Here is a 16,600-nt window from a genome sequence, read left to right on the forward strand (position 1 = left end):
CACCCAAAACTAACACACAAGGCATGCACCACCAAAACCAAGCAGCACCCAAACCACCCTCCCAGCACCCAAACCACCCTCCCATAGTGAAGAGAAAATGTGTAACAAGTGTAGGTTATGTGGGTGGGAATGTGTGTTGGTGGGCCTTGAGGATGGCTGGGTGTGGCTTGTGGGTGTACAGGGCCCCATAATCTCCTATGGCCCGAGGGCCCCATGAGTTGTCAGTTCGCCCCTGCATCATTGTCACTCACCTCTCCGCTCTTCTCCAGCACAGAAGCTTCCTATTCCCCTCTGTCTCCATCAGCCACCACTGTACATCTGTCCCTCCATCTGGCATCTCTCACATGTGACTCGCCGACATGATACCAGCAAGTCACATGATAGGAATCAAGTGACTAACTGGTAACGTGCCAGCGAGTCAGAAGTGAGAGATGCTGGTTGGAGGGACAGTAGTACAGCGGTGGCTGATGGAGGGGAAGAGGAAGCTTCTGGACTGGAAACAAGCGGAGAGGTGAGTGACAGGCGGCTGCTATTCCACTTCCTCTGCTTTCAGCTCTGCAATGATGCCTGAGTTCGTAGCCGCCCGCCACAACGCCAATATGCACAGAGAGCAGGGAGGACACTGCACAGGCGGCAGGCAGGAGAGTACCGCGGTCAGGTGCCTGCTGCCCCCTCGCCCCTTGCTCCTGTGGTGCCCAAGGCCATGGCCTTAGGCCTTGGCCTAAATCTGGCCCTGGTCGTTGCTGCTAGCTGGAGGATTTCGGAAGGACGGGTACAGGATGACTGCAGGGGGCTGCAAGAAGCCTCAGGAAAGACTGCTTTTTAATTTTTTTTTTTTTTTTACTTAAGTACCCCTTTAAAGAGACACTGAAGCGAAAAAAAAATATGATATTATGATTTGTATGTGTAGTACAGCTAAGAAATAAAACATTAAGATCAGATACATCAGTCTAATTGTTTCCAATACAGGAAGAGTTAAGAAACTCCAGTTGTTATCTCAATGCAAAAAAGCAATTAAGCTCTGCAACTTTCAAAGTCGTGGAGAGGGCTGTTATCTGACTTTTATTATCTCAAGTGTTATTGAACTATTTACTTATTCTCTGCCAGAGGAGAGGTCATTACTTCACAGACTGCTCTGAAAGAATAATTTTGAATGCTGAGTGTTGTGTAATCTGCACATATTATAGAATGATGCAATGTTAGAAAAAACACTATATACCTGAAAATAAAAATATGAGAATATTTTCTTTGCTGCTAAACTTCTAGTAATTATTCATAGTACACAACCAATTCATTATATCATATATTCTTTTTTTTGCTTCAGTGTCTCTTTAAGCAATCAGCACTATTGAACCTTGCAATTTGTCTTTACTAATCGATCACATTTTTTTTTTTTTTGCACTGGTGTTTATGCCAAAAATCGATTCTGTGTCGACTCAAATCATGTGAACATCAGCCAAATTCTTTACAATCTATATATATAAAATCGGATGTGTGCGTGTATGTGTGTGTGTATGTGTGTATGTGCCGCGATCACTCGAAAACGGCTTGACCGATTTGAACGAAACTTGGTATACAGATCCCTTACTACCTAGGATGATATGTTCTGGGGGTCTCGTGGCCCCCCTGCACACCTGGGCGGAGCTACAAACAGCAAATCAGATTTCACCCATTCAAGTCAATGGAAAAAATGTAAAAGGCTGCCATTCTCACAGTAATCAAGCCAGAGTCCCCACACTTGGCACAGTTGGTCACTTAGTGACCAAGGTTACAAATCCAGGAAAAGTGGGCGAAGCATAAAACAGCCAATCAAATTTCAGCCATTCATTTTAAATGGGAAAATGTAAACTGCAGCCATTCTTAGACTGTTAATCGCAGGGTTCTCAAACTTGTCACAGTTGGTCACTGGGTGAATGAGATTAAGATTTAAGAAAGTGGGTGGAGCCTACAACAGCCAATCAAAATTCACCTATTGATTTTCAAGGGGAATATTTAAACTGCTGCTACTCTTACACTTTTAATGGCAGAGGCTTCAAACTTGCTACAGTCGGTCATTGGGTGACTCGGGTTTAAATTCACTAAGGGCCCTTTCACACCAGAGGACTTTCAGCCGAAGTTGGCGGTTTCTAAGGTAAAATGAAAGTCCATAGACTTTCATTTTACCTTTCACATCTAACTCAGCGTTTTGGAGCGTTGCGTTTCAACGCTCCCAGGAGCTTTTTCAGGGCTGTTTACAGCCGAAGTTGGCTGTTGGCGTTTCAATGATAGTCAATGGAAACCGCCAACTTCAGCGTTTTCAAAGCGTTTTCAAAGCGTTTTACAGCTGACTTGTTCACTTATTTTTATAGAAAAAAAAAAGGACGTTTTCATATGAGCTGTAAAACGCTTTGAAAACGCTATGTATTGGCGTTAAGCAAAAGGCTGACTTTCAGCCTTTTCTACCGCAGCCTTTAGTGTGAAAGAGCCCTAAAGGGACGGGGCCACAAACAGCCAATCAGATTTCCTTGGTGGATAAACTGCTTCCATTCACACATTTTTGATGCCAGGAACCTGAAAGCTCACAAACTTGGTCATTGAGTGACTGTGTGTCCAGGTTACAAAAAGTGGGCGGAGCCAAAAACAACATTTACTGGGAAAATATAAACTGCAGCCATTCTTACACCGTTAATGGCAGGGTTCTCAAACTTTGCACAGTTGGTCACTGGGTGAATGAGATTAAGATTTTGGAAGATGGGTGGAGCCTAAAACAGCCAATAAAAATTCACCTTTTGATTTTCAAAGGGAATATTTAAGCTGATACCATTCTCTTATACTGTTAATAGCAGATGCCTCGAACCTGGTACAATTGGTCACTGGGTGACTGGGGTTCAAATTCGGAAAGGGGGTGGAGCCACAAACAGCCAGATTTGTTTATTTTTCAATGGGAATATACAAATTATTGATACCAAGGACCCCAAAGCTGATAAACTTGATAATTGAGTGACTGTATGTCAAGGTTAGAAAAAGTGGGCGGTGCCAACAACTACATTTTTAACATGGCAGGGTTCCCAAACTTGACACACTTGGCCACTGGGATGAATATTCAGAAATGTACGTGGAGCCTACAACAGCCAATCAAAATTTACCTATTGATTTTCAAGGGGAATATTCACATTGCTACCATTCTTACACTGTTAAAGGCAGAGGCCTCAAACCTGATACAGTCAGTCATTGGGTGACTGGGGTAAAAATTCACTAAGGGGTGGAGCCACAAACAGCCAATCAGATTTGTTAGATTGATTTCAGCCATTCTGTTATTGGCAGGGTAAAACTGGGTGGGTGACACAGTTGGTCACTGGATGACTGGGACTAATATTCAAGAAAGTGGGTGGAGCCTACAGTAGCCAATCAAAATTCACCTTTTGATTTTCAAGAGGATTATTTACATTGCTGCCATTCTTACACTCTTAATGGCAGAGGCCTAAAATCTGCTACAGTCAGTCACTTGGAGACTGAGGTTTAAATTCTGAAGTAAGCGGGCTAAAAACAGCCAATCAGATTTGTTTAATTTCAATGGTAAAATGCAATGTATTGATGCCAAGGACCCCAAAGCTCATAAAATTGGTCATTCAGTGGCTGTATGTCAAGATTACAAATAGTGGGCGGAGCCAAAAACAACTAACTTTTTTCATGGGAAAATGTAAACAGCAGCTTTTCTTACACTGTTATTGGCAGGGTTCTCAAACTTTGCACAGTTGGTCACTGGGTGACTAGGATTAATATTTGGAAAAGTAGGTGGGGCCTACAAGAGCCAATCAAAATTCACCTATTGATTTTCAAGGGGAATATTGAAACTGCAGTCATTCTTACACTGTTAATGGCAGAGGCCTCAAACCTGGTACAGTTGGTCGTTAAGTGTCTGGGGTTCAAATTCTGTAAAGGGGTGGAGCCACAAACAGCCAGATTTCTTTGCTGGATAAACTGCTTCCAGTCACACAATTTGATGGCAGGAACCCTCACAAACTTGGTCATTGAGTGACTGTGTGTCAAGGTTACAAAAAGTGGGTGGAGTTCAAAACAGATTTTTCTGGGAAATTGTAAACTGCAGCCTTTCTTCACTGTTAATGGCAGGGTTCTCAAACTTTGCACAGCTGGTGACTGGGATTAATATTCCGAAAAGTGGGTGGAGCCTAAAAATGCCAATCAAAAATTACATGTCGCTTTTCAAGGAGAATATTAAAATTGCTGACATTCTTGCACTGTTAATGGCACAAGCCTCTAACCTGGTACAGTTGGTCATTGGGTCACTGGGGTTCAAATTCAGAAAAGGAAACAGAGCCACAAACAGTGAATCAGATTTGTTTCATTTCATGGGAAATATAATATAATACAATACAAATTATTGATGCCAAGGACCCGAAAGTTCACAAACGTGGTCACTGATTGACTGTGTGTCCATGTTACAAACAATGGGCGGAGCCCAAAACAAATTTCACTGGGAAAATGTAAACTGCAGCCATTTTTACACATGTTTATGGCAGGGTTCCCAAACTTTGCCCAGATTAATATTCAGGGAAGTGGATGGAGCCTATAATAGCCAATCAAAATTCACCTGTTGATTATCAAGTGGAATATTTCAATTGCTGCCATTTTTCCACTGTTAATAGCAGATGCTTCAAACCTGCTACAGTTGATCATTGGGTGACTGGGGTTCAAATGCTGGAGAGGGGGTGAAGCCACAAACAGTCAATCTGATTTGCTTAATTTCTATGGGAATATACAAATTATTGATGCCAAAGACCCCAAAGCTCACAAACTTGGTCATTGAGTGTTTGTGCGTTAGGGTTAGAAAGTGGGTGGAGCCAACACCAGTCAAATACATTCCCGGGCAACGACAGGTCATCAGTGGGTGGAGACAAATACAAATTTCACTGGGAAAATGTAAACTGCAGCCATTCTTACACTGTTCATGGCAGGGTTCTTAAACTTTGCACAGTAGGTCACTGGGTGACTGGGATTAATATTCAGAAAAGTGGGTGGAGCCTACAAAACTGAATCAAACTTCACCTATTGCTTTTCAAGGGGAATATTTAATTGCTGCCATTCTTGCACTGTTAATGGTACAGGCCTCAAACCTGGTACAGTTGGTTTTTGGGTGACTGGGGGTCAAATTCAGAAAAGGGGGTGGACCCACAAACAGCCCCTCAGATTTTTTTCCTTTCAATGCAAATTATTGATACCAAAGACCGCAAAGCTCACAAACTTGGTCATTGAGTAATTGTGTGTTAGGGTTAGAAAAAGCATGTGGAGCCAACACCAGCCAAATACATACCCGGGCAACGCCGGGCAATCAGCTAGTCTGCCAATATATTCTGTATAGCTTGATCACTATCTCTGGCGCATTGTCTTCTGGGCATGGGCGCCGCAACGAAATACAGGGGGAGAGTAGCGTGCAGCGCCAAAAAGTGGGGGTAATAGAAATGGGTGTAGCTATGGACCAGGATGTGGGTGTGGTCACGGATGGAGCCAAATTTACATGAACTAAGCAATGGTGGGACATTAGACTAGGATTATACTAGGAATCAGATTGTGAGTGCCTCCGACACAGGTGCCCCCCAGTGTAGGTAGTAACAGGGACCCCCCATGTTTAGTGACAGGGACCCCCCATGTTTAGGTGGTGACAGGTGCCCCCCAGTTTGAGTGATGACAGCTGCCCCCCAGTTTAGGTGATGACAGGTGCCCCCCAGTTTAGGTAGTGACAAGTGCCCCCCAGTTTAGGTAGTGACAGCCAGGTGCCCCCCAATGTATGTAGTGACAGGGATCCCCACTCACCATCATCCCAGCAGCCAGCCCTGCGTCAGACCTCAGAATCAGCCGGCGACCAGTGAGTGCGGGCGCACGGTACCCCCATGGACACCACGCTGCATATGCGGAAGTGATGTCACTATGGGGACTTAGGCAGCGGGGGCGGCCGGGGAGGGGGGCAGCTGACGGCCGGAGGGTGGGGTGTCCGCCACATTTTGCTCAACGTGCGGACGCCAATGCTTCTGGATATCCTCTACTAATTAGTGCAATGCCGGAGAGCTGAGCTGACCATACGCATAACAAACAGTCACCAGATTCGACCATCAGATAGATCACTTTCTGATCAAAATCTGATGAGAGAGGGATCTATCACTGCCTCCCAGCCTTGCTTCTAGGGGCGGGCGAGGTGGGTGGTGGTCTGGGGTGCTGTGCAGGAGGGAGAAGCAATAGGCACAGTGAGACACAGCCAGGGACAGATTTTTGGAAAGGCCACACAGGCCAGGGCCTTGGGCGGCTACAGCCCAATGGGGCACCTGAACATGAAAGAGGAGTTGCTACGTAGGAAAGGAGCCTTAAAATGGGGAGTGACACATTAAAAAGGGAAACTGAAGCCCAAGGGAGCTGCCCATTAAAGAGAGGCTACAGTTCATGGATGATACACATGGAAGAGGGGGCTACATAAGGAATGAGGGGTGCTACTGTACATGAACACATACTTGGCCTAGGGGCAGAAAAAGTATAAACCCAGCCTTGGGCACAGCCTAGTTTGTAGGGCCGGGAAGAAATGGGCACAGAGATGTGCTGGGGGGGGGGGGGGGGGGTGTATTCCTCTGTCTCTCTCTTTAGGCACCCCTTCTGTGCTCACATGCAAAGCTGGGGATTACTGTAGACACTCACCTCCTCCGGGCTCCATATGCTAGAGGTCCATGTCCCATCTGTCTTCTCTGACTGAGCGAGCATCAGGTGCTGGGTTCCATCAGGGGCTTCTATTCATGCCTTAGGATGATGCCTGTCACTCTTCCTGCATACAACCGACCGTCTTTCTGGTGACGTCAGCACTATGGACAGAACAGTGGGAATTCACAGCGTTTCTTTGCCTGCTGTGTAAATCCTGATTAGCCGATCATTTCTGTGCACTACTTTGACTAACCTTCATTGGAACATCTGTGTTTCCAGTCTGATAATCAATTTTCTTTTGGAATGTGTACTTTGAGTGCACTTAAAGTAAATCAGAGCTGAAGATATAAGACAAATCAATACTTACTCGCTGCTTCCTCCAGCAGCATAAGCAGGTGTGAGCACCTCACCATCCTCCCGGTCTGCCGCTCAGCCACGATCAGCCCCGGTAACTGTCTCAATCGCGTCCAGTCTTGGGCCGCGCATGTGCAGAAGACCTAGACTGGACTGACTGACACAGTTACCGGGGCTGAGCGGCAGACCGCGGGAGGACGACGAGGGACCTGCTTATGCTGCTGGAGGAAGTAGCGGGTAAGTATCGATTTGTCTTATATCTTCAGCTCTGGTACACTTTAAAGATAACCTGTAACTAAAAAAATTTACCTTCCCGGCTCCAGCGCAGTATCTGCTCGGAGATAGGCAGAAATAGCCGATCGCTGTCGGTCCGCTCTACTGCGCCGGCACAAGTCTCCTGCACCTGCGCAGTAGATCAGACCCGACAGAGATCGGCTATTTCCGCCTATCTCCGTGCTGAGAGCCGCAACAGCGCCCCCGCTGGAGCCAGGGAAGGTAAATATAGTAAGCCTCATCAGGCTTGTTGAGCTTGGATTGCGGGACACTTCGGGGGAGCCAGCGCTGGACTGCCTGCAGCTACAGGGGAGGGGAAAGCCTCATTGGGACCCTGAGGCCTCCCCCTCCCAAGGTGTGTACCCCCCAGGGGACTTTTTTTTATTACAAGGTCTATTTAAGCCTGTACCCACCGCTAGATGGATCGGAGAACGCTCAGCGACGCAGCCCAACATACGAGCATTTCCCGATCCATCTTCTGACTTGCGGGAACATGTGGCGGCACACAACTGGTGCAAACAAGAGTTCAAGCAATCGCGCCACTTTGCGCGTGAGTCATCGGGATCTTAAAGATCCCATCCACCGTGATGGTCGCTATCACCGCGAGTCGCAAAGCGTCATTCTCCTGATCACGCACACGTACCCATGTCGCAAGATTGCAGAAACAATAAGTCGTTGCTCAACAAAATCGTTGGTTGCGGCAAAAATTGTTTGTAAAATCACGCAGCACTTTACACCATCATTTGCGTTTTCTGTATAAGACACACCACAAGGCTTGCCGTATGTAAGATCCGTCTTTATTGAATTCATTCAGCCGCATTCAGGGCATGTTTATCATAAAAGACACAATACACAAATCAACCGAAAATAGATGCATCTGAGGAGGTGATGTATACAAACAGTCCACCCCCGCCGTCAGTACATATTATTACATATTACAATCTATAATAATATTCATGTGCAACATATGCTATCATTAGCTTCTTCTCAAGTGTAAAAATGGATTTTCTCTAAACGGTCATAAAAATGAGATGTAAGAAGTTGGGCGTTTGGGGGGAGGGGCTCATTTGTGGAAGGGAGGTGCTAATGGAACTCCGTGGAGGAAATATCTTATGTTTAAGGGAACAGGGGTATAAATTATTTTATACAATTTTTAAATTTCTTACATGGTTTAGCATAATGCAGAGTAAAGTGCTACCGTCATGCTGTAATGCTCTGGAATGTACACAAAGTATAAAAAAGGTTGTAAAGACAGCAGGCTAAAAGAATATGCTCAACAGGGAACAGGGTATGGGTGTGTAGGAAGATTATAAGGGCATTTGGTGTGCCAGGGGAGAGGATAGGAAGTGTAGGAAAGCAAGAGAGGAGAATAGGGAGAGGAGTTGGCCACAAAAGAGGATATGGAGAGAAGGCAGGCCAGGGAAGAGGATAGGGAGAGTAGGCAGGCCAGGGAAGAGGATAAGGAGAGTAGGCAGGCCACAGAAGAGGATATGAAGAGTAGGCAGGCCAGGGAAGAGGATAGGGAGAGTAGGCAGGCCAGGGAAGAGGATAGGGAGAGTAGACAGGCCAGGGAAGAGGATAGGGAGAGTAGGCAGGCCAGGGAAGAGGATAGGGAGAGTAGACAGGCCAGGGAAGAGGATAGGGAGAGTAGGCAGGCCAGGGAAGAGGATAGGGAGAGAAGGCAGGCCAGGGAAGAGGATAGGGAGAGAAGGCAGGCCAGGGAAGAGGATAGGGAGAGTAGGCAGGCCAGGGAAGAGGATAGGGAGAGTAGGCAGGCCACAGAAGAGGATATGGAGAGAAGGCAGGCCAGGGAAGAGGATAGGGAGAGCAGGCAGTCCAGGGAAGATGATAGGGAGAGAAGGCAGGCCAGGGAAGAGTATATGGAGACTAGGCAGGCCAGGGAAGAGGATAGGGAGAGCAGGCAGTCCAGGGAAGACGATAGGGAGAGCAGGAAGGCCAGGGAAGAAGATAGGGAGAGTAGGCAGGCCAGGGAATAGGATAGGGAGAGTATGCAGGCCAGGGAAGATGATAGGGAGAGAAAGCAGGCCAGAGAAGAGGATAGGCAGAGTAGGCAGGTCAGGGAAAAGGATAGGAAGAGGATATAGCGAGAAGGCAGGCAGCCACAAAAGAAGATAGGGAGAGTAGGCAGGCCATGGAAAAGGAAAGGAAGAGTAGGCTTGCCAGGGAAGAAATGAAGTAGGCTGGCAATGGAAGAGGTTATGGAGAGTCGGCAGGGAAGAGGATAGGGAGAGTAAGCAGGCTAGGGAAGAGGATAGGAAGAATTGGCAGGGAAGATGATAGTGAGAGTAGGCAGGCCAGGCAAGAGGATAGGGAGACTACTCTCCCTATCCTCTTGCCTGGCCTGCCTACTCTCACTATCCTCTTCCCTGCCGATGCAAAGGCCATGAAAGAGGATGGGGAGAATAGGCAGGTCATTGAAGAAGATATGGAGAGTAGGAAGGGAAGAGGGTAGCAAGAGTAGGCAGGCCAGAGAGTAGGATAGGGAGAGTAGGTAGGCCATGGAAGAGGATATGGAGCGTATGCAGGCCAGGGAATAAAAGAGGGATGATATGCAGAGCAGGTAAGAGGATAGGGAAGTAAACAGGCAAAGGGAGAGGATAGGGAGAGTAGGCAGGCCAGGGGAGAGGAAATGGAGAGTATGCAGACCAGTCAAGATGGTAGGGAGAAAGGACAGGCCAGGGAATAGTATAGGGATTGTAAGCAGGCTAGGAAAGAGGATAGGGAGAATAAGCAGGTCAAGGAAAATGATATGGAGACTAGGCAGGTCAGGGAACAGGATATGGAGACTAGGCAGGTCAGGGAAGAGGATATGGAGACTAGGAAGGTCAGGGAAGAGGATATGGAGACTAGGAAGGTCAGGGAAGAGGATATGGAGACTAGGAAGGTCAGGGAAGAGGATATGGAGAGAAGGAAAGTCGGGGAAAAGGATATGGAGAGTAGGCAGGTCAGGGAAGAGGATATGGAGACTAGGCAGGTCAGGAAAGAGGATATGGAGACTAGGAAGGTCAGGGAAGAGGATATGGAGACTAGGAAGGTCAGGGAAGAGGATATGGAGACTAGGAAGGTCAGGGAAGAGGATATGGAGACTAGGCAGGTCAGGGACGAGGATATGGAGACTAGGCAGGTCAGGGAAGAGGATATGGAGAGAAGGAAAGTCGGGGAAAAGGACATGGAGAGTAGGCAGGCCAAGGAAGAGGTTTGGAGTAGTATGTAGGCCAGAAAATAAGATAGAGAGTGTAGGATGGCCAGGAAGAAGATTGGGAAACCAAGCAGCTCACAGAAGATGATAGAGAGAATAGACATGCCAGGGAAGAGGATAGGGATGGTAGGCAGGCCAGGAAAGAGAATATTGAGAGTAGGCAGGCCAGGGAAGAGGATAGGAAGATTGAGCAGGTTGTTTTCAAGCCAGGAGAGATGAAGTAGACCCACAGATGTTTAAAGGCCAGCTACAGTTCAGTATTGTATGGCTGTTACCAAACTGATGCACATGCTAACATATTTCTCAGTGGTTTTAGTGCTACAAATGCAGCAAACACAGAAATGCTCCAGAAGAAGATCTAGTCAGGCTAAGTAAGCAAGACAAAGAGGACTGAGAGGTGAGGTTAGGGAAGGTAATTTGGCAAGGCAAGCTGTCTGGGGCAGGAGACATTCCAAAAGAAGTTTTTAGGCAAGACAAAAGTTTTTTATTTGAAGTTCTGCAAGTCATAAATAGGTTTTGGGAGGCCGGGAGGGGGTTAATAAGGGTGCGACAGGCAGAAAAACCTCCTTGCATAGACATATAAATAGACAGAGAGTACAAACATCAAAAACATGAAAGCTAAAAGACACAGGTGTGACGTGCCACAGACCATGATGGGTGATTTGTTTCCCTGTTTAACCAACATTGTGCCTCTTAAACCCTGTTTACATTGTGCTCTAATCATCACAGGATGTGGGGGGCCCTTAGAATGTCCTTTTACTGAAATAATGTGAATATCATAAGTCCTGGGAATGGTCCATCTCAACCACAACAAGCAGTACCTGAACATCATCGGCTTTCCAGACTACGGGGGTCTGAGAAACCATCTTCTGGTAAGTAATGAGGGTGGTACGGATAACATATTGCTGATGGGGTGTCCTACAGAGAACGGTACTTCTATATGTGACAATGTGTCTCTACCATCCACTGATGTCTCTCTTTTGACGGTGGAAATGGCAGATTGTGGTGGAAGATACTTTGTGGATTCTCATCTCTGCGTGACCCCACTGGGGAACTGTCACTGTATGGACAATTACTGTTCTGTGAGGTCCAACGCATCCATCCCATCTCTGATTTCCTGATAAATATTAGTTATATGATGACCGTGTGCATGCCGTGCCCGAAGTACTGAGGCTTCCAAGAGGAGAACATGGACAAAACAAGTGATCCTGCAAACCTACTCAAAAATGACCAAAGTATATTGACAGAGAAAAACATTTTTTCAACCTAACTCCTCCCGCTCCATAATATTTGGTAGATGGGAACCAGATGATATTCACAGTACATGGAGAACTGAAAAAATAAAGACCAGTGTGGTATACACCAATCAATTTGTGGCTAAGTAAAAAGTTGGGCTGCAAGGGATACAACCACCAATTCAAGACTACAGAGGAAAGCCAGCCTCCACTCTGGTTCCGGTCCCGGGAACCTTGGCATTCGAATGGCCGCACTCCTTTCCTGATTATGCTTTTGTAGTAAAACAACAAAAACTATAAGATAACCTCTCAACAGAGGTGTGAAAGAGATATACTCTGTGTGGAGGCACCCAAAAAGTATAAAATAATTAAAAACGGTTTAAAAGGAGAGGTAATGTTGGCTTACCTCCCTCTGGAGATGCACAGCAGGCATATACGGTGGAATAGTTCAACATTTTTAGACAAAACACAAGGACAATGCGTTTTGTGGAGATGTCCCGCTTCTTTAGGTCAATGACGGTAAAGTGCCAATGGCTGGGGTTCGTCCGGCTCGAGCGCCTCTATGCTAGAGGCATTCAAGGATAGAAGCATTTGAGCTAGACAAACCCCAGCCCATTCCCTGATGGTCATTGTGTGAGCACCCTCAGAGAGAAAAGATTGTAGGGTACGGGATTGCTAATAGAACTGCCTGGAGAATACTTGTGTATAAGCCCCGCAGAGTGTAGTACCAGCAGAGAAGGAAATATGAGGTATGAGTAAATAAGGACATGTTTGTAAGATCACTCATGTTCTCCACAACTGGACCGCTTTAGTAAATCAGGCCCATAGTCAAACTCTTTCATATAAACAAAGATTCCGTCTTTCATGCTGGACGATGACTGTGTGTGTGGCTTTTCGATGAAGTAGGGTTTTTTTGTTTTCTATGTATCTTCCTGGAAAGCATTATCAAAATGTCCCACAAGAGAACTTCCTGTGTTGTCCCTGAAGATGTCTGCTGGGTAAGAGATGGAGTGACAAGGTTTCCTGCTCTCCGGTCCCGCTCATCGTTATTTAAAGACGAAGTTGATGAAGAACTGGCAGGCGAGGAAAAGGCAGAGCAGCAGACAGTGTCGGGACGTCAGCAGCGAGGCGTTAGATCGCGAGCACTTGGAAAACGAACCGTGATTGGTCAATGTGTTGAGGTTTCTGGGGAGAAAATAGAGCGTTAGAGTTATTTCTAAATACAGGGGAGCCTTGGTTTATGAGAATAAATTTGTTTTGATAACATGCTTGTAATCCAAAGCTCTCTTATATCAAAGCGAATTTCCCCATAAGGATTAGGCTCAGTTCACACTTGAGCAGATGCAAAATGGGAGCAGATGCTCTAGGTCCATTTTGCATCCACTCTGCGCTGTCCGATCTGTGTCCATCTGTCGGATGCGATTGCCACTGCCCATCACCAATCTGTCTGTCCCTATACTCTGTCTGGAGTCCAGTAGAAGCATGGGGCTCTCCATAGGCTGCACTGGACCAATTCTCCCTAGCAACAGGTCGAGTTTTCATTGGTCCAATATGAACCGAGAAGAATTCTTCCTGTTGCTGATTGGTCTTTTGAACCCCATGCTTATGCCGGCAGCGGGGCTGTGTACAGGGAATGAGTGGTGGCGGGACACGTAGCCCGGGGCAAATGCGTTACTCCTATAGGCTATATGGGAAACCCATCCGCTAACCTGTGATTATTCCGGACTGTACAGAAGTTCGGCCAGCTTACTGCAACGGATCTCGAGAATCTGTTACAGATTGACAAGTGTGAAGGCAGGGGCGTAGCAATAGGGGGTGCAAAGGTAGCGACCGCATCGGGGCCCTTGGGCCAGAGGGGCCCCGAAGGGCTCTCCCTCAACTACATTATTAGCGCTCTATTGGTCCTGTGCTCATAATAATCACTTCTATAGATGCTGTGAATAGTAGTAATCACTAACAAACTGTTCCCCATCCCGTTCTTGCACCTTTGACACTGTAGTTGCCATTGGCAGGTTTTGGTGCGCCGTATCAATTGTTATGTATAGAGTGCTTGGGGGGGCCCCAATGTAAAACTTGCATCGGGGCCCACAGCTCCTTAGCTACGCCACTGTGTGAAGGGCTCCTATTTATAAAATAGGAGCTGTTCACTGTCAGTGGGAACACAGCCAAAAACATGTATAGAAAAAAAAAGTGTAATACAAAGTACTGCATAAAGTAAAAATGTAAGAAAAAAAAAAAAACCACAATAATTGCTATCAGTTGACTCACACCAACCCTTCTTTTTATGTATGGCTTACTGGCTTTAACAAAGAACATATTTAACCCTCCGGGCGGTCTAATGAATTCCGCCAGGAGGCAGCGCAGCAGTTTTTTTTTTTAAATCATGTAGCGAGCCCAGAGCCCAAAGACGTAAATCTTTGAAGAAAGCGTTGATAGGTGAGTGTTTCCTTCTCTGCTCCTCTGGTGATGTGGCCGGGAGGAGGCCAATAGCTGATGGTGACATTGTGCAGGCTGCAGAACCACATTCTTACCTGTGTATATCTTGCTGTGTTTTCTGTAACGATAAAACCGCAGCCTGGATTTCCTTCAGTTCACTCTTTTCCTTCCCGCATTGCGAGCACGGCCCCGGGAACCCTACATGACGAAAGTCAGACAGGTGATGAGAGATCAGCGTCAGAAACGCAAAGGTCACATAACTCATACAAACACAAATGCTGTGCAGTGTCATGGTGTGTTCAGGGCTTCTCAGATCCTTAGCAGAGATTGTACTAGATCTACAGTTGTCACTAGTTCCGCTTGGCACACAGAGCGCTCTCCATGCCTATAACCCTGACCAGTGGAGTAGCAATAGGGGGTGCAGAGGTTGAATCCGCACCGGGGGACCTCCCTCAGCTGCAGTATTAGCTATTTATTGGTCCTGTGCTCTGATCACTTCTATATGATTTGAATGGTAGTTATCATTAACAAGCTGTTACCCTCCTCTGCCTACACCTCTGACACTGTAGTTGCCATTGGCAGGTTTTGGTGTGCCATATGAATTGTTATGTATAAAATGCTTGAGGGGGCCCAATGTAAAATGTGCACTGGGGCCCATAGCTCCTTAGCTACGCCACTGACCCTTAGGCCCCACTTACACTTTATCAGTTGCTCTCAATTATAACTGAAAGGTCAACTGATTTTCAAAGTAAGTCCCATGTTTTCCAATGGCACCTTTCACACTTAAAGGGGAACTGAAGAGAGAGGTATATGGAGGCTGTCATGTTTATTTCCTTTTAATCAATACCAGTTGCCTGGCAGCCCTGCTGGTCTATTTTTCTGCAGTAGTATCTGATTAAAACCAGAAACAAGCATGCAGCTAGTCTTGTCAGATCAGACTTATACAGTAAGTCTGAACCACTGAAACACCTGATCTGCTTCATGCTTGTTCAGGGGCTATGGCTAATAGTATTAGAGGCAGAGGATCAGCAGGGCTGCCAGGCAACTGGTATTGTCTAAAAGGAAATAAACATGACAGTCTCCATATACCTTTCTCTTCAGTTCCCCTTTAACGTGTTTTAACTGAATTATTTTTCACAATGCATTGCTATGGAGAAGAAAAAAAACCACTTACCGGTACTAACTGATTAAGTGTAAACGGGACCTAACATGAACCTTCTAACCATAATAACTAAATAACTACTGGTAACCAGGGCCGGCGCTACCATAGAGGCAAAGGAGGCAATTGCCCCAGAGCCTGTAGGGGCCCCCAGTGGCTACAAGAGGAAAACATTTTTCAAAAAGACCTTATACCGTAGTTTTTGAGAAAATCGATTTTAAAGTTTCAAAGGAAAAAAAATACACCCTTAATTTGCAGGATATGTTAAGGAGATCATTGGGAATAAGAGGAAAAAAAACAATTTTTCAAAAAGACCTTATATTTTTTTTGAGAAAATCGATTTTAAAGTTTTGAAGGAAAAAAGTATACTTTTAAATGCGGTAAATGTCACTTTTAGTAGCAAACCTAACGGTAGTGTCATTTTACATGTATCAAAAGAAAACGCAATGAATTTCCTGACTGGGTTTCCGTATGGACCTCCTGGAAACCCCTCCGCAGCCGCAGCGCTTTGGCCAGGGATCGCTATACAGCCGCAATATGGCTGTATGAAGATCCCTGGCATTTTTTCCTATTTTCCCAATTTTTTTTTTTTTTATGCTTAGAGTGTGGGAATTTTTTTTAAAAAAAATTCTGTGGGGTCCCCCCTTCTGAAACTTTTTAACCCCTTGTCCCCCATGCAGGCTGGGGTAGACAGAATGTGGAGCTCCGACCGATTGGGGCTTCACACCCTGACTATACCAGCTGCAAAAAAGGTCCCTTAATGCCGATTTTTGTTCCGGGGTATCTGTTGGGGGGCCCCCCAGGTTTATTTTGCCCTGGGGCCCCATTGTTGCTAAAACCGGCCCTTCAGTTAACCTACACTATCATCTATCGATAGCTTGCGGGCTTCCAACTAATTTTGAGTAGCAAGCTACTCGGAATTTAAATGCTAATGAAGCGCTGATTAATCAGCTGTGACCGCGGGGTTAACTTTCCCAGAAGTCTGCGCTCCATTATGCACCATAGGAGAACAGTGAGCTGCATTGGGTACCAAACAGTGCCTGCAGCCCCATTGTTGTACATCAGATGCTCCGACAGCCATTGGGACATTTGACCAGGCCACTAGACAGCTGCAGCATTGCCCAGGGACTCTCTCTCTCCTCTCTCCTTTCTCTTCTCTCTCGCTGCTCTGTCCTCACTTTCTCACTTTATCTTTATCTTGCTTCCTTTTCTCTTGCATCTTCTCTCGCATCTCTCTCTCTT

The 16,600-nt window shown here is 46.2% G+C and overlaps 1 protein-coding gene across 3 annotated transcripts in view; it reads right to left on the bottom strand.

The window, feature by feature from the left end:
* Positions 1 to 9,693: 9,693 nt before the first annotated feature.
* The window catches only part of OSBPL5 (oxysterol binding protein like 5), a 173,640-nt gene continuing 166,733 nt past the window's right edge, over positions 9,694 to 16,600 (bottom strand). For all 3 annotated transcript variants that reach the window (XM_068260978.1, XM_068260976.1, XM_068260977.1), the window contains 2 exons: positions 14,295 to 14,397; positions 9,694 to 12,948 (listed from right to left, as the gene is read on the bottom strand). In XM_068260978.1, coding sequence (XP_068117079.1) covers positions 12,810 to 12,948; positions 14,295 to 14,397 — 242 coding nt within the window. In that variant the 3' untranslated portion in view covers positions 9,694 to 12,809. The remainder of the gene's footprint in view (positions 12,949 to 14,294; positions 14,398 to 16,600) is intronic.

Source organism: Hyperolius riggenbachi, chromosome 11 (genome assembly GCF_040937935.1).
Source record: "Hyperolius riggenbachi isolate aHypRig1 chromosome 11, aHypRig1.pri, whole genome shotgun sequence".
NCBI lineage: Eukaryota > Metazoa > Chordata > Amphibia > Anura > Hyperoliidae > Hyperolius > Hyperolius riggenbachi.